The sequence below is a fragment of the Nematolebias whitei genome, chromosome 16 (genome assembly GCF_014905685.2).
Source record: "Nematolebias whitei isolate Nwh7 chromosome 16, NemWhi1, whole genome shotgun sequence".
Taxonomy (NCBI): domain Eukaryota; kingdom Metazoa; phylum Chordata; class Actinopteri; order Cyprinodontiformes; family Rivulidae; genus Nematolebias; species Nematolebias whitei.
Window position 1 is genome coordinate 1672777 of NC_056513.1, and position 25683 is coordinate 1698459.

General features: G+C 41.4%; 1 protein-coding gene and 1 non-coding gene across 2 annotated transcripts in view; both read right to left on the minus strand.

Annotated features, from left to right (window-relative positions):
- Positions 1–475: 475 nt before the first annotated feature.
- The window catches only part of cntln (centlein, centrosomal protein), a 66295-nt gene continuing 41087 nt past the window's right edge, over positions 476–25683 (minus strand). The window contains exons 13-16 of the mRNA XM_037690415.1: positions 21355–21471; positions 7818–7918; positions 4105–4202; positions 476–1009 (exon numbers count right to left, since the gene is read on the minus strand). Of these exons, the coding sequence (XP_037546343.1) occupies positions 476–1009; positions 4105–4202; positions 7818–7918; positions 21355–21471 (850 nt within the window). The remainder of the gene's footprint in view (positions 1010–4104; positions 4203–7817; positions 7919–21354; positions 21472–25683) is intronic.
- On the minus strand, positions 13297–13379 carry trnal-uag. The gene has a single exon. It is a non-coding gene; the product is annotated as a tRNA-Leu (tRNA).

The window sequence follows — 25683 nt, forward strand, 5'->3', positions numbered from 1 at the left end:
TCGTAAATATGCAAAGAACCAGTAAATTAAATCAAACTGCCAAACTGTCAATTTCGGGCTAGCGTGACTAGTGCATGAAAATGGCATCACTGGAAGGTATGAAGGCTCCGGCGGCCCCCTTATCCCAGGGCTTTTCTGGCATCAGTTCAACTTTGTGTACAGAGGTGGCTAATTCTGCATGTAAATTTCAGTCAATAAGCTCCAAGCAAGCCGTCCCAGGATATTTCAAAGGATCTGACAGAAGATTCTCCCTCCTCTCTCCTTCTCTTTCTATCATTCTTGCACACATTCTTCTTCTGGCTCCTGAATACCAACTAGACAGACAATGAAATTCAATCACCCATTTGCTTACGCTTTTGCATATGCACGTTGTCCCCTTGATGCTCCGTACCCCCACGACTGAGCCAGCCCTTCCTCTCACTTCTTAGCTCCTAAAAATAATGAGGGGTTTGGAAGTGTCTGTGCGTGTGCATCATTACCTATCCACGCTCATGTCCTCCCACTCGTCCTTAGTGGGACTGGGGCTGCGGCCTTGGCAGCTGATGGCTTGATTGGAGCTGACTGTTGGGTGGCGGTGCTGGTGTAGAAGACCTCTGTGCCTCGCCGCCTTCAGCTTGACCTTGCTGCTAACGCTGTTAGCGATCCCAGAAGCCTGCGCTGGTCCTGCTGCACGATTCCTGTAGAAGTCTCCGGCTGCCCTGACAATCCCCAGTTCTCGTCTCAGCTTGAGCAGCTGATGATGAAGCTTGGTAATCTCTTTCTGAGACGTGGCTAGTCGGACTTTCAGAGCCATGATCTCACCGTAGTGTTGTTCCTCTTGGGCCAGGGCTTGAGCACGGGCCAGTTCTTCTCGGACAGCCTCCTGCGTCCGCAGATGATTCATGGAAGCTTGGAGTGTGCGGCAGTTTTGGGCCAAGTCTTTATTGGCTTGAAGTAAAAGTTTTTTCTCTTCCGTCAGCCCGTCTATCTGCTCCTCCAGCGACTGCATCCTCCGCTCCAACTGCTCGGTCTGCAAGTATCAAACATGGAGCGTTAGTAACTAATTATTTCATTATATTTTCTTTACAGTGAAGTGATAATACGTTTGAATTAAACCTATCTAGGCACAGTAGTTCTGCTAGAACTGATGAGGTAGGCCGCTTTTTGATTTGACCTGCAGCGCGAGGGATTTCCTCCTCCCTCGGGGCTACGGACATTTGACTGGCACCTTTTTTACCCCGAGCTTCTTTAACTAGACAGCAACCAGGAGCACTTAGTCTTTTTGTTAGATCTTCAATGGAAACTGTTTAAGAAAACAGGGGCTGCCTGCTGGGTTTGTGCCTCCAGGCAATTCTCTCCTTTTATTTGGTTCTCACACTGCCTGCTGGCGTGGCCTGATACCTTTCAAACTAAATTAGACGACAGTTCCCATTCCTGATGATTTGCTGTCATGAAAGAAGAAATAAAGCAACGTTTGAATACGTGCGAGCAGAATTTTTAAAAGCATATATAAAACGAGAAACATTTCATTTCCTGCAAAAATGTAGTGTGAATGCTTACTGCTGACAAACTTGCTGAAAAACAGCTGAAATTAGCTAAAAACATACTGAAATGTAGCTGAAATGGAAGAAAAATCATGTTAACAGAAGAAACATTTGCTGAATAAGGTTTAAATAAACTAAAACGAGAACAGAAATTCAAAAAATAGCTAAAACAGATGAAATTAGCAAAAAATAGCTGAAAGGGCAGAAAGAAGCTTAACCTACCAGAAGGAAGTGGAAGGAGCTGAAATAAGCTAAAAATGTGGAATTAGCTGAAAAAGCTAAATTTAGCACAAAACAGCTAAAATGTTACTGAAATAGCAGGAAAAGCTGAAACTTGCAGAAAAAAGCTAAAAGGAGCATAACAGGCTGGAATTATCAGAAAGAAGTTATTTAGGCTGAAAATAGCAGGAATACCAAGAAAAACTGGAATTTATCTAAAAACAGCTGAAATTAGCTAAAAATAGTTGAAAAGGTAGAAAAAGCTTAAATTAGCAGCAGAAAGCAGAAAGAACACGTTTGTACAATAATGTCTGAAAGAAGCATAAAAGCATAAAAAATGGAAATGATCAGGATCTGAATCAGAATAAACTTTATTATCATTGTACCGAGATACAGTGAGATTATGTTCGTCTGAAAGATGGATGGAGTGCACGTTGCTGCTGCTACAAGAGCACGGCCCCTTATCCTTTATCAGACCATGTTTTAGATAGAAAAGGGTGGTAGAACCAAAAAAGATCTCTTCACATCGTGTCCTATCAGGACACGATTTAAGACATAAAAACTCTACCAGCAACATTTATAGACACATTACATGATTGGACGTCAAAATGGTGAGATTTGTCCATGAAGCACTTCCAGATAGGCCATAGTCCTGTTGTGAGCTGGCACAGTTCTGATAAGCCTTCACAGAAGTTCTCAAGGGGTGTGTGTGTGTGTGTGGGTGGGGGGGGGGGGGGGGTGCGATAGACAAAGTTTTTCCTTAGTTTACACATAGCCCAGAAGAAATTTGATAGTCAGCCTGTTTTCGAGGCCAAACGGGGGAATCAGATACAACTAAGCCACAGTTGTTGATTTTTTCAGGCAGACTGCGTTTTTCTTGTCCGCCTTGAGTTGAGTCCAGCTGGTACTTTCGATCCAAAATGGACAGATTTGTGGGCATTCCACTGGTCCGTGCTTATGAGCCTCCTCCAAGGTCGTCTCCAACATGCTGGCAAGTCCCAGAAGCCGCAGGTGGCCTGCGATTCTCACAGATCGCTTCCTTCTTACGGTTTAGCTCGTAAATCAGCTGATTTTGAGTGCTCGACGCATCAGCCAAACCTTCACACAGACTCTGCAGTTTTGCCATGAAACTGCTGCCGTTGTCTTCCTTAATAGCCGATAACAGGAATCCATTGATGCCAGAAAGCAGAAGCCCTACTATCATGAATCCAATTATATAAACATATTTGGCATCCTCCCGAGACAAAATGAAAAGACACATCAGCTCCCAAACTCCCCACGGATCCATGACGGATCCATGACGGATCCATGACGGATTCATGACGTATCCTGCCGCGTGAGTCTCAATGGGGCATGAGGGCTCTCCAGGACAATGTTGCTTTGCTGAAAAGATTTTGTCAATTGCGTTGAAAGTCCAGCTGACCAGATCCATGACAGTAGTTTTCGTTTCGGAATATGTGTAATAGGAGCTCTGATACACAGACAGAAAGCAAAAAAAGCAGGAGGAGAACAAGAGAGGGAGAAAAGGCATCCGCCTTGCACGAGAGCGAGTGCAGAAAGGGCTGAAAAAAGTGCTGAAAAAGCTCAAATTAGCATAAAACCGCTAAATAGTAGCTAAATAACAGAAAAAGCTGAAACTTGCAGAAATAAGCTGAAAGGGGCAGAACAAGCTGAAATTAGCAGAAAGAAGTTAGAAGAAGAACAAAACTATTGTAGTTAGCAGGAAAAATCTGGGAGCAGCACAAAACAGCTGAAAAGTAGCTGAAATTAGCTGAAAAAAGTTTAAATTTGAAGACAGGAAGCTGAAAGAAGCTGAAGCAGAACAAAATGTGAAAGGAGCAGTAAAAGGTTGTAAACACATGTAAAGATGTGAAAGATGTAAAATGAGCTCAGTTCATTTTCTAAGAGAGGAAAATGTCAAAAAAGGCTAAATATTTCAAAAAGCTAAAGTTGCACCAATACCAAAAGCCACAGCAGGATCATCCTGAAAGAGCCGAACGTTTTGATTCATGATTTGTTGGAATAGTTTGAAAACTGTGGGATGAGAAAGATGCTGAAAAACGTACAGAAGAAAAATGGATCACCGTAGACAGAGTGCTTCATAAACATTCACACAGTAAAAGCACCTCTAACGTAGGATTAAATACCATTTTCAAAGAAACGCTTGTCACTATTTATAGATTTTCTTCTGTGAAAATAAAAAGTACTTTCTGGATGACACATGATTTTAAAATGACAACAAAGTAAGAAAAATTTAAATTGCACCTGAAAAAACAAAAGCTAATTTTGTGAGCGAGATCTTGCTGGTAGTTTATTTTATTGATAATGACACGGAGCACTTAGTGATGGCGCAGTGCCCTACCTTTTTAAATGGCTGCTCCATTTGGCCTGCAGATACACAAGCCTTAATCGGAGCGCTGCTTTTGACCCGCTGCTCCTCTGTCATTTGCTGAAGCAATTCTGCAGAAAGGAACAAAGCCTGTTATTGTGACACACTGTGTCAAATTCAAGTGAGTCAATCAATGGAATAATAATAAAAAGGATACATTAAATCAATTAACATTAGTAAGGTCTCATTTCTTTTACAAGCTCTGCCTTCCTTTGTCAATCACAGCACAGGATTTTCACAGCTAAAAGTCTCTCCTGTTTTGAAAATTTTACCAAACGCAACCTTTTTATTTTAGATTAACAGAAAAGTGTTTTATCCAATCGTCCGCAAGGAAACATAAAAACAGTGTTCAAAAGCAAAAGCTAGTGCTTCCTATGTGCAACCTGTCTCTAGGGATCTTAGACAAACCAAGAACAGTTCTTGAATCCCAGAAGAACCCGCAGCCCCGGGCTGCAGAGCTTTGTAGTCCACAGAGTTTACTCCAAGGACATTTAATCTCCACAGAAAAACAACAACAACAACACGTTGCTTTATTTTGGGAACTTCAATGATGGAACTGGAAAACGTAATTTAGGTTTTATAACAGAATGCAGCAAAAAGTCCAAGTGTTCAGGAATTGTATACAGTTCTACAAGCTTGTGTGTCACTATCTGCAAAGCAATACTTATTTTTATTTTTTTATTAAAACTTTATTTATACCGGTGGTCTCATCGAGTCACGAGGACTCATTGTCATGAGGGACCTGTTTGGGAGCAGGTGGTGGGGGTTAAGGGCCTTGCTCAAGGAGTGGGGCGAATGAGGGTGGGTGTTGCACCTTTTGCACCCACATTTTGATGTTGTCGATCAGCGGAGTCAAACCGGCGAGCTTCCGATCACAGGCCCACCTTCTCTAACCTCTGCACCACCACTCCCAATATAAAACCTTTTGGTTTCCGTTCTCTTGTTAAACTTCCATGACAAGACGACCAGAACAATTTGTAGAGTGAAGTAAAAACATCAAATATTTAGGAGCTTGACTCTCCAGGTCTGAGGACCTGGTTGAGGATAAGCTACAAAAAGGAAGGAGACGGTTCGGGTGTAAAACAGCTGCTGCTCTCTTGCGCTGCCCAGGAAAGTTTGTTACACTGAATTAGCCGGCCCCTTTGTTCTTCCTTAGTGTCACATTAATTCACCAGGAGCAGCAACAGGACAGGAGGGCTGCTGGTGCACGAACCAGGCTGAGACAATTATCCAGCTACAGCGTGAGTGGCGTGGGAGCTGGTACCTCAGCACTACCTTGATAAGACGTGGTGCCTCCCCAGTCACTGCCACTGAAGGAGGGTCTGGCACTGCCGACTGCATTAATGTTCTTCCCGTGTCTCCTTACAGGCTACAGCTCAGAAGCTCCTTTCATCTGCCCCCTTCGGTTAGTGGTCTCGCCTTCGACTCCAGCTCTGTTCCCTTTTGACTGGGTCACATGAGTTCCTTACACCGTGGTCTCTCACACTTTCATTTCACACACACTCCTCATTTTCAGGTCTTGGGCTAAATGTGCTGCATCATTTAACGTCCACAATGTGTAACACGGCATTCGTCCATGGACAACATTTAATATTGTCTTAGTGAAATTATCTGGTAGAACTAGTTTGACAAGTAAATCTAAAAAAATCAGCTAAGCAGCTCTTTTCAGACTAAATTACAATAAATAAAAATGGCCCATGATCAGGAGACGATCAACGACGCAGGTGTTTGTGTTGCACAGTTTGAGGAAAGAAAGAAGCATTTCTATCAAGACCACCAACAGGAACAGACCCAGTATTTTAATTAGTTATCTTTAAATCACAGGCTCGGATCGCTAGCAGACACCGGCTGTGAAGAAAATGAAAGGAATCTAGAAGAGATCTGTTATTGAACTAATTAATTAGGGTCACTGCTGAAGTGTTCAGTATTAATGTCACAGGTTGGATTAAAAGAGATGCACTTTGAACACTGACGATGATGCATGCAGACAAGATGGACACCATTTGATCTCCGAGTCAATTTGCCAGAAGTTGATCAAGTCTTAATTGAGTTGCTCTGGTAATTTCACTGGGAGTTCTGTTATTAATTCTCCTCGTTAACGCACATTTCCCAGAGGTGACAACCTGTTTTCCACTGTCAGAGTTGAAGCCTTGGCATTTTCTTTTACCTTCTGTGAGCATAAATTATTGGTTAGCATCGTGAAAAAATACTAAAATAAACAAAACTGTGAAGAATTGCTGCAAGTTCTTACTTCCTGAAAAAACATAGAAAATGTACTGTAGAAAAAATACCATCAAATGATTATACATATAAAAAAAGTTAAATCAAGTCATGTGCACAGATTCTTCTTGGAAGAAATGTTTCGTCTCTCATTCTGAGGACTTCATCAGTCTGAGGCCTGCCACCAAGGTCTGTCTTATAAATAGCACCTTGTTGACGTGGTTCCAGCCCGCCTGCTGCGGAGCTCCCAGAAACTGACTTCACACATGAAGGAAGGACCATCAGTCCACAACAATGATCTTCAGTGCATAAGATGCTTTAGGTCTGATGGCCAACTTGCTACTCACCAAACCAGCCTGAGGACAACCTGGACAAAATGGTAAAAAAAATAAAAATAAACAAAAAATAATAATAATACTATATATAATTTATTTATTTATTTTTAAGTGTGTCGTTCTGATGGTTATATGTTGAACCCAAGTGCAGGCAGACCACAGAGACTCAGAGATTATAATGAGACAATTAATTAAAGAAAACAAAAGCCCGACAGGGCAGCAAACTTACATGAACACGGAGGAAAGATGGAACATGGAGGGAGACAGGGGAAAGTCCAGACAACGAGGAGCGCAGGGACGCAGACTTCAACAGGGACGTTAAGGACAGACAAACGACAACACCTGGGCAGGACAACAGGTGGAGAAGGCAGGAGCTGATTACACGAGGAAGAAACCCTGAGGAGCAGGAACGAACTCAGGAGGGAGACGCACAAGAAGACACAGATCCTCACTAAACGTATGTAAGCTCAATTATCCAGGTCAATAAAGCCCATCAGTAAGGTGCTATTGACCTAACTCACCTCATTTCTTAAATTAATTGTTAAAATTGAAGTTTTCATTTGATACTATTTCTATCTTAAAATGTGGTTCTTGACCTGCCATTGTGTATCTATTCCTACCAAACCCAGCCGGTCGAAGCAGATGGTCCTCTTGTCCTGATCCTGGTTCTGCTAAAGGTTTCTTCCTCATGAGGGCGTTTTTCTTTCCACTGTCGCCTTCATGCTTGTTCAAGATGAGAGTTCAGTGATGGAGTTAAACTCAAAGCTGCTCCTCAGATAAATAATGTTCAATTATTATTTTATACATGAATGTTTCTGTTAATTATTATTTTATACATGAATGTTTCTGTTCAGTCCCTGAGACGATTCTGTTGTGACTTGGAGCTTTAGAAATGAACTGAACTGAATTTATACGACAGATTTTGTTGTCAGGCCTCGACAAACCAAATCTTTCGGATGAAAGACGAAACGTTTTTTCCAAGAAGAATCTATCCAGATGACCTGACGGAACTTTTTTTGTGATTTATTTACCTGGATGACCGAACTTACACGCTGTTTTAATCATCAGATGATGTTTTTTGTTTGTTTGGTTGACTTCTACCTCCAACCATGACATTAAAAGAGGCTTTACCTCGGTGATTGTAAGTAAGACACGTGTGGAGCTCCTTTACTGAGGCCCGGTCCATCGCAGCCTGCACTCGCAGCACGTCCACTTCTTCCTCCAGGCCGGCTCTGCAGACACACACGATGTTTAAACCTTCTGCACACAATCAACCAAACTTAAACTCACTATTAGAGGCCAAAAAAGGTGGAATTTTTAATAATTTAAGCTTTAAAATGAATAAATAAATAAAATAAGGTTATTGTTTAGGAATGGTAAAATACGACACTTTAAGTTTTGTATGACCTTTCAAGCAGAGGTGCATTTTAAAACTGGTAAATAGGACAAGAGCTAAACAAAAAACACAAAAGGAAACAAAACAAAGTTAAAATATTTAATATATTTACTAGTGATAAACTATTTCACCCTAATCGTTTACATTTTCTGTTTGTTAAAGTGGATTTTTTGTTCATTTAAAAAGAAGATTGAGAAAAAGATCAACTAGAACCTAAAACATATGACTTGACTTTTCTCTATTTAATATTGTTTTAACCAGCCTTATAAAACACATTTAGCTGATGGCACTAATGTTAAAATGACATTTTCATGATCGATAATTTATTATAGCACTAACAGTGTATATATCTTTTATCTTTCACATCCCACACAAATGCTACTATTTATTCAGCTATGAAATTTATTTTGGTAGAAACTTATAATTTTTTAGCTTTATTCTTTTTGTGCTGGATTACCTACCTAAAAAATGCTAAAGGAATGAAATAGTTAAAATACTTTTTTTACCTTATCTAGAAATCAAAGTGACGGCAACATGAAACGTTGAGGTAGGAAAGCACCGTGTGTGTTTTAACAGACAAACAGGCTGTAAAGTGTACCCAATTACCTTTCTGCAATTAGCTTGATTCCTGCTAAAGGCTAATTATGTGGAGCCATGCTCGTCTTTGCACTTTCAAGCTATTAATAGGAGCCGACTCTCGTCTGCTGAGGTTATCCAAAGGCCCACAGAGACAACAACACCTGAAACACGCACCTAATTTCCCTCCCCACTGCTCCACGGAGTCAAAGACAACACAACAATCAAACTCCAACTACTGTAGTGGCATTCTTCCCAAATTTAACCTTGTTGCAAAAAGCAGCTCTTTTTAAAAAAAATATATTTTAAGGCACGTTTTATCTTAAAGCACTGGGCTATAAAACTGCATAAAATTTGATAAGCACAATGCTATTTAACTTACACTAATCCTTTGACTCAACCTATTTGATTTTTTTGTGCAAATGCCTAGAACCTTTCATGGGAAAATGTATTACCACAGCACAAGAAAAGGATGTAATAACCATTGGAGTCCACACAGTCCAGAGGCCTTCCTAACTCCTAGATATGGCTTAAAAAAAGTGCACAAATGCTCTGGACCAAAGGGCAACAAAGCAGATGGATGTCACTATTGCATAGATTTTCCTCCATAAGTCGATGAGGGCACCAGCATGTGTCCAAGCCAGTTATGAGACCAGTCAGCTAAAATAAACAGTGGCAGAGAGAGCTTGTTCTCATGTTTCTCTTTTATGTCTTTTTAGTTGCCGAGAGTGTTAATACCAACGTTCATGTACAAAACAGTCACTTTTGTTGAAAGATAAGAAATATATCAAACAGAAAAGAAACTGCATTTCAAATGAAGCCCATTAAGAGTCCTCCAGTTTCCCATCATAACTCTAAAAAGATGGAATACCACTACACCCCCATTTACAACACAAGCTCATCAAAACAAAACCATAACGGATCGGTCAAGGCTCGGGTTACCAAGGACCGCCACCGGTGCTGACAAACATGGTGACGGCAGAAATTGTGCTCCTGTTAGTGGAAGACCACGAGGAGGGAAACATGTCAGGAGACAGAGGGAGAAGAGGAAAGTGAAGAATGTAGGACTGAGGGTTGCAGCTCTAAATGTAGGGACAATGACAAGCAAAGGTAGAGAGCTGGCTGACATGATGCTGAGAAGGAAGGTAAATGTTTCATGTGTCCAAGAGACCAAGTGGAAGGGCAGCAAGGCTTGCTGCATTGGAGCAGAGTTCAAACTGTTTCACCATGGTGTGGATAGAAAGAAACTTGGAGTAGGGGGGGTCCTGAAGGAGGAGTTGGTAAAGAATGTAGTAGAGGTGAAACGAGTGTCAGAGAGGGTGATGTGTCTGAAGGTAGAAGTAGAAGGTCTGATGCTAAATGTTGTCAGTGGTTATGCTCCACAGGTTGGATGTGATGAGGAGGAGAAAGATATATTTTGTAAAGATCTGGATGAAGTGATAGAGAGTATTCCCAGGGAGGAGAGAGTGGTGATGGGAGCAGACCTGAATGGACATGTTGGTGAAGGAAACAGAGGATGAGGAAGTGACGGGTAGGTTTGGTGTCAAGGAAAGAAACCAGGAAGGACAGATGGTGGTGGATTTTACCAAGAGAGTGGAAATGGCTGTCGTCAACACCTGTTTCCAAAAGAGGGAGGAGCATAGAGTGACCTATAAGAGTGGAGGAAGGAGTACGCAGGTCGACTACATTCTGTGTAGAAGAGGAAACCTGAGGGAGATTGGAGACTGTAAGGTTGTGGCAGGGGAGAGCGTGGCCAGACAGCATCGGATGGTTGTGTGTAGAATGACTGTTGTTGTGAAGAAGAGTCAAATCAGAGAAGAAGACCAAATGGTGGAAGATGAAGAAGGAAGAATGTTGTGATAAATTCAGAGAGGAGCTGTTAAAGGCTCTGGGTGGTAAGAAAGAGCTTCCAGATGACTGGACTACTACAGCAACAGTAATTAGAGAGACAGGTAGGAAGGTACTTGGTGTGTCACCTGGACAGAGAATGGATGTTCAGGAAACCTGGTGGTGGAATCATCATGTTGTAACTGACTCTTCTTGAGACAAAGGATGATTAACTTGCTGCTCTACTTAAGGTCCAGTATAAGTTTGTACACAGAAAAATAAAAAGGTTGTTCATCAGAAACAGCATGCAACAGTCTGGTCATATATTTGGTAATGATGTGCTCAACAACATGCCTTTGTGTCTTGCTGCTCTTTTGCCCATTTTAATAAACATTTTCGCTGTAACGCAGCGCTTCAACCCTGAGCCATCCACTCTACACGATTCGCTCTCACCCCACCTGTGCAGAACACAGCTTATAGCACAAACTGCTCACGGTCAGTCACACGTGTGCACATCTGCTGCAGCCGCTGGGTTTCACAAACCATTCTCCCTGGTTTTACTCGGAACAGAAAAGCTCATAAATAAGGAATACAGAAAGAAATTGAAAATGCCACCAATGTTCTCATCACTAGGGTAAGAATTGTTTTAGGGGTATGTGGAGGGAGTTACACAAGGTTTAACTCAGGATGCAAGTCTACTCGAGATGGGTAGAAGTAGGGCAGCCGACTTGGGACCAGAAGGTCGCAGTTCGACTCCCCGCCATGTCCACATGTCGTGGTGTCCTTGAGCAAGACACCTAATCCTTAATTGCTCCCTGCGCGCTTACATAGCTGCCCACTGTTCCACCTGGGTGTATCTCAGGTGCGATGGTTAAATGCAGAGAACTAATTTTATCAATAATGATGACAACACATAGCACTTACTATCATTGATAGTATATTATTATTGTTTAACGTACGTCTTAGATCCTTGTATACTTTCTTTTTTAAATATATACTATATTTTTGGGTGTAACTGGGACCCTGTGTACATAATTTCATTCCGCCTCATGTACCCCATATGATGCGAAAGACAATAAAGGACCTTGATCTTGACTCGGACCGATATGGGCGGGTAAGTCACTGCTGTTTGCACAAATGGAACTTGTGAACATCCTCCATGATGTATTTTAGCAGAGGGCAGTGTGGCAGCGGGAGCAAACAGCTGGTCTTAAGAAACTACATTTTTCCTGTTATACTTCAAAAACAAAAAACCTGTACAAAAATATTTGTTTTATGACTACTTGGAAAGATCTCAGAAGGTTCTTTTAGTTTTAAAGCAGCATTAAGGGGTCCAAACATGAAATAAAATGAGGTTCAAATGTTTACTGTATATGACAAATGAAACAGATGTACTTACCAAACTATATACAATTTTATACATATGTATATATAAAATAATGTGAATATAAGTAAATAAGCACATTTTTATTTTATGCTATCACTAAATCTAAGCTCCTTATTTGTCTTTTAACACAACTTGATGCTGAAGTTTAGATCATAATTACACGCTAAGAGTAAAGTTATGTTACTTTTTATTTAATGGGGTAAATGATCTCCCAAATAAATAATGAGGGGAAAACCTTATTTGCCCAATTTAGAAACGCACATAAATCATTCTGTTTGTGTGTGTGTGTGTCCCTCCTCCTGCTAAGCCCTGGTCCAAAGGGCAAAAGACTCTCATTACTTCTAATACTTTTTAGCGAGATGAAAAGAGGAGAAAAAAATGGTGGAATATGAGTAACATTAGGGCAAACTTTATTAAACATAATTACAGTCAACGTCGCTTATTGGGGAGGTTCACATCCATAATGGTCACTCTCTGCGGCGGAGCAGTGTAAATTATCTCAAAGGCTTTTTTCCACAGTAATCGCTTTTTAATTTATGCTTTGATGTCATGTGAGTATACTGTCTTAAATCTAAGGGCCTGTGTTTATTCTGTTTATAGAATCTAAATAATCTCTGCCTCTTTTACCAACAGACTTTAACAACATTTTAACAAGAACGGACAAGGACTGCTGCAGACAGATGCATAATGAGGCACATGAAATCATCCCACAGCATCTTTTATTCCCTACTTGGCACATAGTTGCTTGCCAACAAAATACCACGACTAAAAAAAACAACAACCTTGGTGTCATTTTTTTTATTTTTTTTGTGGCTGTTGCCTTAAAGGTCCAGAGAAAGCTAAGAAATACTAAAAAGTTTCAAAACTGTAAAGCGTGCCTAGTTGACTTTTCCTGTCAAACTCAGTTCACAGTTTTATTGTTTAACAGAGTAGAGTAGTCCCTCATTTATCGTGGGGGATCTGTACCCTGAAGACCCGCGATAAGTGAAAAACAGCAACGTAGGAATAGTAGTACAAGTACCGGAGTAAGTAGTAGTTTCATCCTTCCATCCATTATCTTTACCCGCTTATTCCATTTTGGGTCACGGGGGTCGCCGGTGCCCATGTCCAGCAATCACAGTGCGAGGGGCGGGGTACACCCTGGACAGGTCTCCAGTCCATCACAGGGACACATGGAGACAAACGAGACAAACAACCATTCACTCGCTCACTCACACCTAGGGACAATTTAGAGTTACCAATCAGCCTAACATGCATGTTTTTGGTCTGTGAGAGGAAACCGGAGCACCCGGAGAAAACCCACGCAGCACAGAGAGAACATGCAAACTCCACCCAGAAAGGCCCCCGGACCGGGATCTGAACCAAGGACCAGCTCGATGAGAGGCAGCAGCTCTACCAGTTGCGCCACCGTGCTGCAGAAAGTATGCCAGAAGTGGGATTCGAACCCACGCCTCCAGGGGAGACTGCGCCCTAAACGCAGCGCCTTAGACCACTCGGCCACCTTGACATGTAAGTAGTAGTTTATTTTAGTATTTATATAGAAAGATATTAAAGCATTTTAAACCATTCCCACACTCTTGCAATATTCTAAACAATGTTTTAAAACTCTAAACACTCTAAAAAAGCACAGAATGTCATGACTTCAGCTCCCTGCCTCCGCTGCTCTTTGCCACCTGCAAGTGTTCTTGGCCACGCCCACTTTCCCGCTCTGCACGCAGATCAGCTGATCACGCAGATCTTGCAGTAAGGGCTGCACAGGAGGAAGTTGTTTCTGCAGCAGTGTGGGCTGCACAAAAGAGCTGCAGGTGCTAAATCATTTAAAATAATTTATTTTAAATAAAAATTCCATGCCGATCGTGCGGCTCATCCATCACTCAGCAAATTGTGGGTCATGTCCAATCTTATTTTGAAAAACCGCAATAGAGCAAATCCGCAATAAACAAACCACAAAGTAGCGAGGGACTACTGCACCGTAATTGCCGTTCTATAGAGCGCACCCGAATATAAGCCGTGCACACTAAAAAGCAAACAAACTACTTTGTACAAATATAAACTGGGGTTGTTCACGTTGTAACATGAGTGGCAGCACAGCTACTGAGAGATGTGCAGCTCTGGTTGTAGATCAAGAATCAACCACCAGGTGGTGTTTTACAGCTAAACATTTAACAGAAATGATTAACAATGAACATAAATTTTACCCATAATCCCTCCCTGAGGCCATGTGACCAACAGCCAACCACAATGAACCAATGAGGTCGTGCCACTGAGTCACGAGGACCCAATGAGAGACGCGTATTGATAAAACCTGTGTAAATAAAGTTTGTAAAAAAAATCTGACAGGTCACAGTCAAACCAATGAAACGGGGAGGGGAGGAGAAAAATGGTGAGGGGGGAACCCCCTCTTCCACTCTGTCTGTGTGTTAAACAGTAAAATAAAGTCACGGGGACCCGCCCCTGAAGGGAGGTGTAGTGGGCAGCTATGTGAGTGCCCAGGTGAGACCAAGTTAAATGTTTTTGGCAGCAGGAAGCTCGTCAGCCTGTCAAAAAATAAAAAAATAAAAATCCATAAATTAGCTGTAGCATTCTATGAGCCACGGGGTTCAAAGCCTGTGAAGAAAGTAGCAGCTTAAAGACCAGAAAGTACGGTAAGTACATCAGCTGACTGAATGAAAAAGAAGAGGAACAAGAAAAGAGTGATTCTCCGATGTAAAGAAAACTGAATCCATAGGAGAGCTGGTGCAATAAAAAACTACCAGTTTTAACATCTAAATGTTATATTTCAACATTTTAAAGATGTCATGGTAATTAAAATCATGACATCAAATGGAGAAAGTGTAAAGCTTAAAACGATGTGCTTCTAATTAATTTTTAAGTCATCGAACAGAGAACAGGTTGTCTGTGTCTCATAAAAGAGCAATAAAGAAACGACCTGATTCACCTTCCTTCTCCATCTACTTTAAATGTTTAGAGATGGGAGGGGGCAGAATTTGATAATGTTCTCGTTATATTGTAGGGACCCACAATGCAGAAATTATAACAGCAATACAACGTGGGAAATACTCATCAACAATGTGTTTTACAGGTGTTGTTTCTGCACAAGGTGAGAAAATACATAACTCCTTATGACAACAAGGAAATAAAATGAGCACTTAAAGAGCATTCTTAAAGACTGACACTTGGAAATTCAAGCCATGAACTTTTTATCTAATTAGTCATTAGTGGATCATAGCAAACATATATCTTGCATAACCTTTCACAAGTTCAATTATGACCGTTTGGTCAATGGAAACACAAGCTTTAACCGTTGGGCCCATGTGTTTCTGTTTTCTACTTTATGCATACACTAACTACAGCTTGCTAAAAATACAGTTTTCCACTCTTGGTTGACATTTAAAAAACATGTTAGCTGTACATAGCAGGTTAATCAGTTTGGTTAGGAAGGCCTTGTTTTGTGTCCCTTGATTCTAATGGCTCCCTCCAGCTAATTAAAAAAATAGAAAAATAAGAATAGAGTAGAACAGGGATGGAAAACCTTTGGGTTCTTAGGGTAACACTGGTTCTTTGAAACCAGTGTAAGGTATGCCAACTGAGGCGTTATGAGGAGTGCCTTAAGGCATGACCAATCATGGAAGGTCCATTACCACAAAGTGTCTTACACATGACCATGCAAGGAGGGCAGTGTGGCAAGACATGCCACTCAGTAAAAAATAAAAAATGTTAATAATAAAAAAAAGAGGGGGGGTTATTTTACCAACCTCACTCAGTATTTCTCTATGAGAGTTATAAACTCTCGGATTGACGGCTCCAAGGCATAACAATGCCTCAACCTAAAACATGAAGATCAACACTAAAAGCCCACTCTAATGGCTGGTGCAGAGCTAAGACCTCACACTAGGAACACAGTAGGCCAGCAATGACAGTCACATAGGCCAAAGACCAAACCTCTACTCAGAAATCCTTAATTCTGTCCAAATAAATATTCTATTCAATTCTATTTAGTTCAGTTCAGTTTATTTCTATAGCTCCAAGTCACAACAGAAGTTGTCTCAGGGTACTACACAAAAACATTTACATAAATTCTAAAAGCCAATTAGTAAAAGTATCCAATTATTGACTGAAATATTTAAATACCAACAGGTAGAGTACAGCAAGTAAAGACAGCAGCAGAGAGAGGACATGTGGTCAGTTTGTCCTCCAGCAGTCTAAGCCTATAGCAGCAGAACTAAAGGATAGCTCAGGAAACCCAAGCCAACACTAACTATAGGATTTATCAAAATGGAAAGACATGCCCAGCCTTAAAAGTAGACGAGGTGTCAGCTTCACAGACAGAAACTGGAAGTTGGAATAATATGTAATGCCTGCACTGGACAAATACGATTCAACACTCATTCTCATCAGCAAACAGTGGAGGATCAAAAGCTAGCGGTTTCAGCGAAGAGCATCTGCAAGGGAACTCATTAACCCTAAGCACTAAAGCAAGGATTAAGGTGCAGCTCCACCTTCTTACTGAATGGAGAAATCAAGATGCATGCACAGACAGAACATGCAACCATGGCTGCGCCCGTGGATAAACAAAAATGATAGAAGCGTTTGGTGCATCAGCGATACACTTGGTGGTGGTGGAGCTTCTATGGAACTTCTAAAGAAACTGATATTAAAACTGGGTTTCTTTTTCAGAAATAGATCTTGTTTAACTCTGAATGCCAGAAAACACCTTGTAACCTCTCCCTCCCTCCCCTCCATTGACTACGGTGACATTATTTACATGCATGCCCCTGCCAGCTCCCTGCAGATGTTGGACGCTGTCTATCTTGATACGCTAAGATCCATAACTGGTTGTAACTTCCATACCATGACTGCACCCTGTACTCCTTGGTCATTATCTACACGTAGGCTCTCGCACTGGTTCATCTTCATCTATAAATCCCTCCTTGGTCTGCTACCTTCTTATATCTCCTCCCACATGTCACGTCGTCAGTGCAGTTACAGCGTGCGCTCTCAGTCCATCATTACCTGCAGCGTTCCCTCAGTGCGGACTGAACTCAGCAGAAAGGCCTGTTCCTACTCGGCTCCTGCACCTGGAACACGTTGCAACAGGAAGTGAAGTTGTCCTCCTTTATTTCTTTAAGGGGTTTCAAACATTTGATGATGTCATTAGAAAAATCAAAGCAAATATGTTCTTGTTTTTAGTATTTCACCCTGACTTATTGTTTTATACACTACTTTTATTTTAACTGTATTTTTACTGTAGTTTATTGTTTTCATTGTTTACTGTTTTGTTGTCTGTACTTTAGATGTTCTGTCTGGAACAGGTCTCTCTTGTAAATGAGTCCTCGCGGCTCAATGAGGCTAGCCTGTAGAAATAAAGGTTGAATGAATGAATGGTTGGTCACACTTGAACATGATAAAATTTCAAGTGAGATTGGAAGTGAACTTGTAGGTTTATGTGTGTTTAAATGTGTACTCTGGAACAGAGTTTTTGAAAGTACAAATTTCAAGATCTCAGCCGAGTTTACTTTGCACCAACCACCCAAGTAAGGAGAAGTCCATGGGCAAGAAATGGAGAGATGAGGTGGAGCTTGTCAGAGGCAAATAGAGAGGAGGAGATCAACACTGACCCCAACAAACAGATCAGTCAAACAGCTAGGAAAGAGGCCAGTTGCTCTCCATCCCTTGTGGATCTCCTTGCAGGTACTTGCAGGACCCTTGCTGTTGTCTATTCACCCTGATGTACCCCGCCCTCTGACCATCTAGAGCTCGGCTCTGCTCAGTTTTAGTCGTGACCAGGCAGGCAGGCAAATGGACATCCCTTAACAGGCAGCATCGGCGGGACTAGGGCTACTAGCCTGTAATTAGCTCGGACAGCTCAGGCTCGGAGAGAGGCAGCCGGGCTATATCATAATGAGCTCAGCTGGGATTAGGAGGACAGGGCAGTGGGGTGAGTGGAGGGGAAAGCAGCAGGAGGAGGGGGTATCAGAATTCTGGCCTCAACCTACAGCAGAATCACAGAGGGCCATTGGGAGGCAACTGGGAAGACAAGCAGAAAGAGGGAAAGAGGAGAGTCCAGAGGCACAGGATAGAGAATGGAAAAGTTGAAAAGAGGTGATAGTGTAGGGGGGAGTGGTGGTGGGGGAAGACATAGACTGCTGCTCTAGGCCAGGTTTTATGTATTATCACAGAGGATCATTGTTTGAGGTACAGTTACAAATTGTTCTCTGGATCAAGCAGGACAATAGCTACAGCTACATACTGTAATACAACTAACAGGGCAAATATAAAACCAAGAGTGAAAAGAGACAAAGAGAAGTAAAGAAATTAAATAACAAGCATCCCTTTCAATAAGGACGGTCACACGTTTGACTTCTGTTAAGTGTGCACCAGTTTGGAATGGTCTGTACGATGTAAAAACTACTGCCAGTGGGTCATCACAACATTCTGCGGTATCTTCTGTTGTTCACAATAAACTTTACAAAGTTTTAATTTCCCACTTTATGACAAAACTCTAGATTTACTAAGATGACAACACGTTGTGGGCCGGTGTGGTGCCAAAAATAGATTGGCTGCCAAATGGTGGCCGTAGGAGCGTGCACGGGAGGACTTTAACAAGAATTTAACAAGATTAACACTTAAAAACAATTATTTGTTTGCTCAAAATTATAGTAAAGGTGTGTCTCAGTCTAACTTTTGCTTAATAAATGCACTTTGACAGTCAAATCAGCTGCATTTTCCAAAGCCGATACGCAGACACAGGAATGCACAGAGACGACTCACTGTGCATTTCATCGAAATTTAACAAGATAAGCAACTGAAAAAATTATTTATTTGCTCGACTTTATAGTAAAGGTGTGTCTCAGTTGAATTTTTACTTAATAAATGCACTTTAATGGTAAAATTAGCTGCATTTCACCGGGGCAGCGCAGCAAAATGAAGCTGATTTGATGGTTGCTCCAGGCAGATGAAGGTGGCAGCTATGGCAAGCTGATTGTGTCAATAATAGCCTCTTTTACCTATTACATGACACAACAGCATGCTATGCTACTTGAGTGCCATCTAGCGGCTGAAAATGGTAGTGTTCAATATTTTCAGTCAGAATTAATGAAAACGGTCGTATCTTAGCCAAAAGTTGGTTTATAAATATAGAAATAAAACATAAGTATTATATTAATATTATATTATATAATACTATTTCATGTCGCTGTGTTCACTCATCCTCATCTGCTCACACAGACTCATGTTTGTGCTGCTGTTCGGCGTATTGTTTTTATGCTATTAGTGCTTAGCATATTTTTAGTTAATGTTTTTCTTATCTTAGATCTTATTACTCTTTTTATTTTATATTTTTATTGTGGGATGTAACTGGGACCTTGTGTACAAAATTTCGCTCCACGGTGTGAATGACAAAGAAACTCTGACTGATAAATATGGCGTTTTGGCGTATAAATCGCAGGGCGTGCAAATTATGCAAAAAAACGCAACTTATAAGCCGAAAAGTACGGTACGTTTACAGGATTTCAGACCTGTAGTCATTTAATGCTATTTATTTTTATATTTGATCATTTATTGAATTACGTATTTCATAGAACAGTTACCTCTCAGTATGGTTCAAAATATAAGCACGTTTAGCACATCCAAAAAGCCGAAACACCTTTTTATTGCTATATCATGTGGAATTTAAGTTTGTATTTCTGGTGAACTCCAAACACCTGAAACTGACGCTTTCACCAAACAAACTTCATGAATAAGAACAACAACAAAAACATTGTTGGAGAGTGGAGACACACACCGTTGCTATAATCTGGGGCACATTTCATCTTTCTGTGTTCTCCCACGGTGGCGTGCTGTCTCGAAGGCCAGGGGTTTAGTCACATGCCTACGTTACACATACGTGTTGCTGGTGAAGACGCTCAGTCATCCAGGACATGGTAAATCCAAAAAAAGGTTCAAGACAAAAACAACTGGACTTCTATTCTGTAGCTGAAGACGTTTCGCTTCTCATCCGAGAAGCTTTCTCAGTTCAAAGAAACAAGTGTGGGGTTCAAGTTAAAAGGCTGAGGTGCTCTCTAATCTTACAGACTGACACAAGCAGGTTGTCCTCACTTCTAACAACAGAGGTCTGTTAGAGTCTTTGTTAGTCCGACTCACAGATGGGCCACTCTGGTCACCTGGATGAAGGTCGTGGTTCAAGTGAAACTGACTGGGTATCGGTCCTAAAGCTGCATTGTGGGTTCTTGAAAGTTGGAATCTGAGACCTCCTCCTCTGTTTAAGGATGGTTTCTCTCTTTTTACATACATGGCCTCCTTCACCCCCCTCTCAAACCATCTGTGTTCTTAATCCAAAATGTGAACATTCTGGTCCTCAAAGGAGTGTCCCTTATCCCTGAGGTGTAGGTGAACAGCTGAGTCTTGTCCTGAGGAGCTGGCTCTCCTGTGCTGAGCATCTGTGAAGCTGTTTGGTTTCTCCAGTGTAGAGATCTGGACGCTCCTCGCTGCACTGGACTGCAGACACCACACCACCAATACGTGTTGCACCAAACACACTAACGTTTAATACAAAGTTAGATTTCAGGTACGAAAATCCAGGGTAAGTTGGAGGCGAGGTGTGGGGCGGGGGTTAATGGTGCATCAGTTCTAGTATCTCCCCCAGCTGCAGTGAATTAGTCACGTGGGAACACAGATTTGATATAAAGACATTTAATAATTTATTACACGTCATCACCTTCATGGGGGTGTGGGTGGTTCCAATAAGGAAGCGGGGTGTCCTCCTTGGAACATGTTGACTGGTGCTCTCGTCTGCAGTCTCTACGTTGGGAACGCTGCTTGAGCTCCCCGTGAAGGCCCTGCTCTGATCGGGTAAAACTATGACTCTGGTTCTCTTTATTTGTTGACAGTAGGACCAGTTTAATCCCTGTATCATAATTAGATTGGATGGGTTTAACAAGACCACAACAAGACACCCCCCGTCCCCCCCTCATTTTTACGGATGATGGAAATCCTTCCTGGCCACGTTCAAAATGACAGAAACCCGTTGCAGAGACAGAGAACTTTAATCCATGTACTACTACATATTTGACAGTAGAAGAACGTGAACTATTTTATTAAAACTAAAGCTAGAAACACAGCAGACTCTTGGTTTGGAACTTACAGGACTTTTCTAAATTCTTCCAGCTATTTTACGGAGATAAAAGTGTTTCTGAACTGTGACTTTACTTCCTGCAGGTTCCCCTGTAAACTTTGGACAGCCAGTTTTACAAACGAGTAGAGTCTAATGATCGTGCCTTTGCTCCTGCTGGCTAATAAAGACGTAGCAGACTAGATGGATGCTGTGACGCTGGGAAGGGCAAACCCACATTTTAACATCCAACACTGTGCTTGTGTGCGTCTGCATGCACTCATGGAAGACAACACTGTTTTAGGCAAATGCTGGTACATTACCCAATGCTGCTGTATATGTTTCAAGATGATTTTGAATGCAGGCCACTTACTTCTCAGTGCAGAGTTTTTTGGTGAGGTTTTTAAAGTAGGCCAGCTCATTCCACACGGCATCACTGTTCTCTTGTCGTAGCTGCCACGACTCTGCACGGTGTACCTTTCCACCTGACCTGCACACATAATCATACAATATATAGAGAATTAAAGACAAAATGCAGCAGAGATAAAACCTGAACAAACCACTGTGCACACACTCTGCACACAGATGTATAACAGGTGAAAAATGTTTGTACTGTATATCGCCTCACTGCCTTTGGCAACTCACATGGGGGTAAAAAGCCCCTTATTCTCACTCTGCTTTTTGTTTTTCAGTCCTTTTTAACAGTATTCAAATGAGCAGCCTTGACTTTGACATTTTTGTGGCAAATCATGTACACTTTTATGCATGTTTGTTTAAAGCTCAGGGCACTGCCTGTGTGGCAGGGCAGCTGAGAATTCCCTGAGTGCCATGCAAATGTAAATAGTGGCAAAAACACACTCGCAAACGAGGTCGTTCAAAAGTCTACACCTCACTTATGAATACTTAATGACATTTTGTGCTCAGTAGCTGCTGCTTCCATGTGACCCCACCCCCTCACATGCACTCACACTGCACCACACACACACGGACTCACACTTTCCTGTTTCTACCTAATCAATGTGACAGATGTGCGAAAATGCAGGGTCACAGGTAGGTCTCCTTTTCCTGTGGTCATTTACTGGCCTCATGGATGCCTTCATGATATGCTAAGTAGGTACTACTAGGTAACCCTGGAGCATGGGACTTAGAAAATGTTTTCATTTATTACTACAAATGCCCCATGAGCAATTTGAAGCAACTCTGTAATGTACGAGTGTGGCCGTTGTTCGTGTGCATGCTTGTTTGTCTTTCCCACAATCAAAAGCCAAGTAACAGCTAATTGTACTTTCCGAGAACAAGAGAAAATGAAACTGGTCCTCTGCTGGAAGAACACAATAAACCTTATCTGTGTTAGCAGCAGCGTTTTCAAAGTAAATGATTGTTTATTCATATCGTTGTTTTAATTCTCGTGATGTGACTTTTGGTATGTTACGTACCAACTTCATGTATTTAAAAATACGTGTAAGAAGCATTCCACAGTCATGGTAAAACTGAATTTGAATGGATTTGTTTACAGTGGGACTAAAATCTGTTGAACATGAAGCCAGGGGAGAGCTATCTTCTTCTAGCCTCCGTGCATGTTCCCCCTGATGGTATTCTAGTTTCCATTATTAAGCAGGAGGAGATAGAAAGAACTTTTCCAAACTGCTGCGGCTAATTGCTCTGAATCTGGGGGAATCTGTTTATGGGCGCAACTTTGATCAGTGTATGGTTGCTTTAATAACCTTTAATTTTATTTGCTCACCCCTATCATCCCTAGTCTGATAAAAAATAAAAAAACCACCCCTCTAATATGAATAAGAAATTGGCTTTTTTCCTCTCTCCTTCACAGTATTTTAAGAAAATATGATACACTAATGGTGAATGGCAGTGAGGTTTCAATGGGACTGATAAACTGCACTCTGCCTGCATGCTGATTAGGCACATGGTTTATTATGTGTAGTATTTGTATCCTGGGTGGGACTGGTTATTACGTATGCTGTTGAAATATATTTTCATATAAGTGTAATGCATGCTACAATACATCATCAGCATCCAACATCTCATTGTCAGATCTTAAAAAAAAAAAAAAAAGACGTTTTATTTTAACGGGACTTTGATCAAGATGTCAAGAATCCTCACTCACTTTGGTGTTTCACCGAGGACTCTTCGAAGTGGGTGCAGCCATTAGGCAAACGTGGGTCTAAACCCATAAAACCTCCAAACGTGGTGCGTCATGACACACTGCCAGAAATTAGGGACAAGATCGCCACAGGATGAAGGAGGAAGGTGACAAAAGATTACAGTAATTTAATTATAACAAGTTCATTTAATTTGTCAGTATTTAACAGGTTGACTGTGAAACAGTTGCCATGACATACAATGAAAACATATACAAATATAGATTATCCATTGGGACAAACTGCACGACAGTTAAGCTTCGGTTTATATCGTTCTTACAAAACTTATCTGTTTCATTATATATGGCTGTTTGAAATGATGCTAGAGTCTATATTTCAAATTTAAAACCATTAAGAAGTTGTTTTAATCAACAAAGGAGTGACAATTGTTCTTAATTTTTTCAGATTTTTTCTCAAGAGTTTTTCTTAAAACTGATATTGCTCTTAAAATATTTTTAACTAGATCTTGTCAATGGTTCACTTTTCAACTCCACTTTTCACTTCATGTTGTAAACACAAGACGTCGTCAGTAGAAATCCACCAAACCAACTCTGTAAACACTGAAAGAACAAAACCGTCTGGCTTTAGGCACGTCACTGCGACAGTCTTCAGTTAAAGCTGAGCAACTTTTTACAGAAAATTAGGAGAAATGGCTCATCTCAAAATGCTTTGTTAATTATTTATTTTATTTATCAACTCCTTTTTTTATATATTGTCATTTATCTAGGCCGGGCATTAGGTGGACTATCCAATAATGTGATGTGACTGAGATTTTTTTTTACTGCAAATTACAAAATGACAGAAAGCATACTAGAATGAGTCCAGCACCCAGAGGGAGGCAGAGCACCAGTGAACGTTTCACTATTCCAGCCACTATACAGAATGAAACAATGAAGATCCTGCATCAGGAGGTAAGCCATCAATAATTAACTAATGAGTGAAAGTCTCAGGCAGCAGCGAAAACCGTGTGGAAGAGGAGGAACAAGGGGAGCCATCACGGAAAGACAAGCTCTGCACGGCACGTACCAGCAGCAGACTGAGGAAGTGGCTCACATCAACAAATCCACCAGAGGCTAGAGAGGGATGGACTGAAGGACAGCACAGAGGCACTAATCATGGCAGCACAAGAACAACAGAGGCCAGGGTCTACCACACCAGACAAGACCTAAGATGCAGGCAGTGCAAAATGTCCCTGAGACAAGACAGAGCAGCAGGTGTAAGATCCAGGTAGGCAAAGCACACGTGGAACACTATAACCAAGTGGCTGGAATAATGTACAGGAACATCTGTGCTGAGTATGGACTGGAGGTCCCACAGTCAAAGTGGGAGACTCCACCAGCCTTGGTGGATAATGGCAGGGCTAAGATACTGTGGGACTTCCAGACCCAGACTGACAAACAGGTGATGGCTAACCAACTGGACATTGTGGTGGACGATAGGCAACAGGAGAAAGCAGTGGTAGTAGACTGAGCACCCCCAGTAACATCCATAATAACATCAGAAAGGAGGAGGACGATAAGCTTGAGAAATACCTTGGGCTGAAAGAGGAAACAAGTTGTGGAGAGTCAAGGTGGTCACAGGAGCACTCGGTGCCTCCAAAACTGGAAGAATGGCTCCAACAGATGTTGCGTTGTTTACTTTTCATATGCAGGTTAACACAAGCTCAACGAAATGTTCAGGATGAGAAGAACCGATTTGATCCCAAGTGATTGGGAATTTTTAGTCAAAGGTTATGGAAGTTTTTATTACGATGGCTGAGATTTAACTCTGCCCATGAACCATATGTTTGGGTTAGCAGAAAGCTGGATGAGGAGCTGAGTGAGGCTACAGCGTGCAGCCGGCACTCCAAGGACAACGCCAACTCTGTGAGCTCGGCCGAACTGATTTTATATATTATATATATATATTACAGTAAACAAGAGATGAATAAATTAAATATTTAACAAATAATGAATAAATTAACCCAGTTTTATCAAACTATTGCTTTGGTGAAATGGGCATAATTTCTTTATTAGTATAATACCAAATACCTTTAATTAGAAATAATAAATATGACCAAAATGTCATGATAATGAGATTTTTTTTCTCAGAAGACTTTAATGTCACTGTCCATTTCTCATAACGACTCAACGTTAGGTTTGGCACTTCTGGCTGCTGGGGAGGCAGAAAGTTGTCCGTCAGAGAGAGACACATTTTTGGTGACTACATTTCCTTAGAGCAAGAAGAACAAGCTGCAGCAAGAGCACACACCAGGATGAAGAAACCATTTAATCTCTTGGTCTTGAAACAAAAAAGTGGGAACAAAACCTACTTTTGTGTGTCTTTCCAAAAGGCAACAACACAGCAGGGAAGCTACAGGAAGACCCTTAACAAGCTCAAAATGCAACGAGACCCTGCCCTTCCCAGCTGACTTGTTAGGCCTCTAATTTGCTCACACTAATGGGACTTTTTAAATCATTTTCTATTGTTTCTTATTTAAGTTAGCACTACCTCAGAGGGTTTAATGGCTGTGGAGGGAGTGCAGCTCTGAATGCTAAGATCAC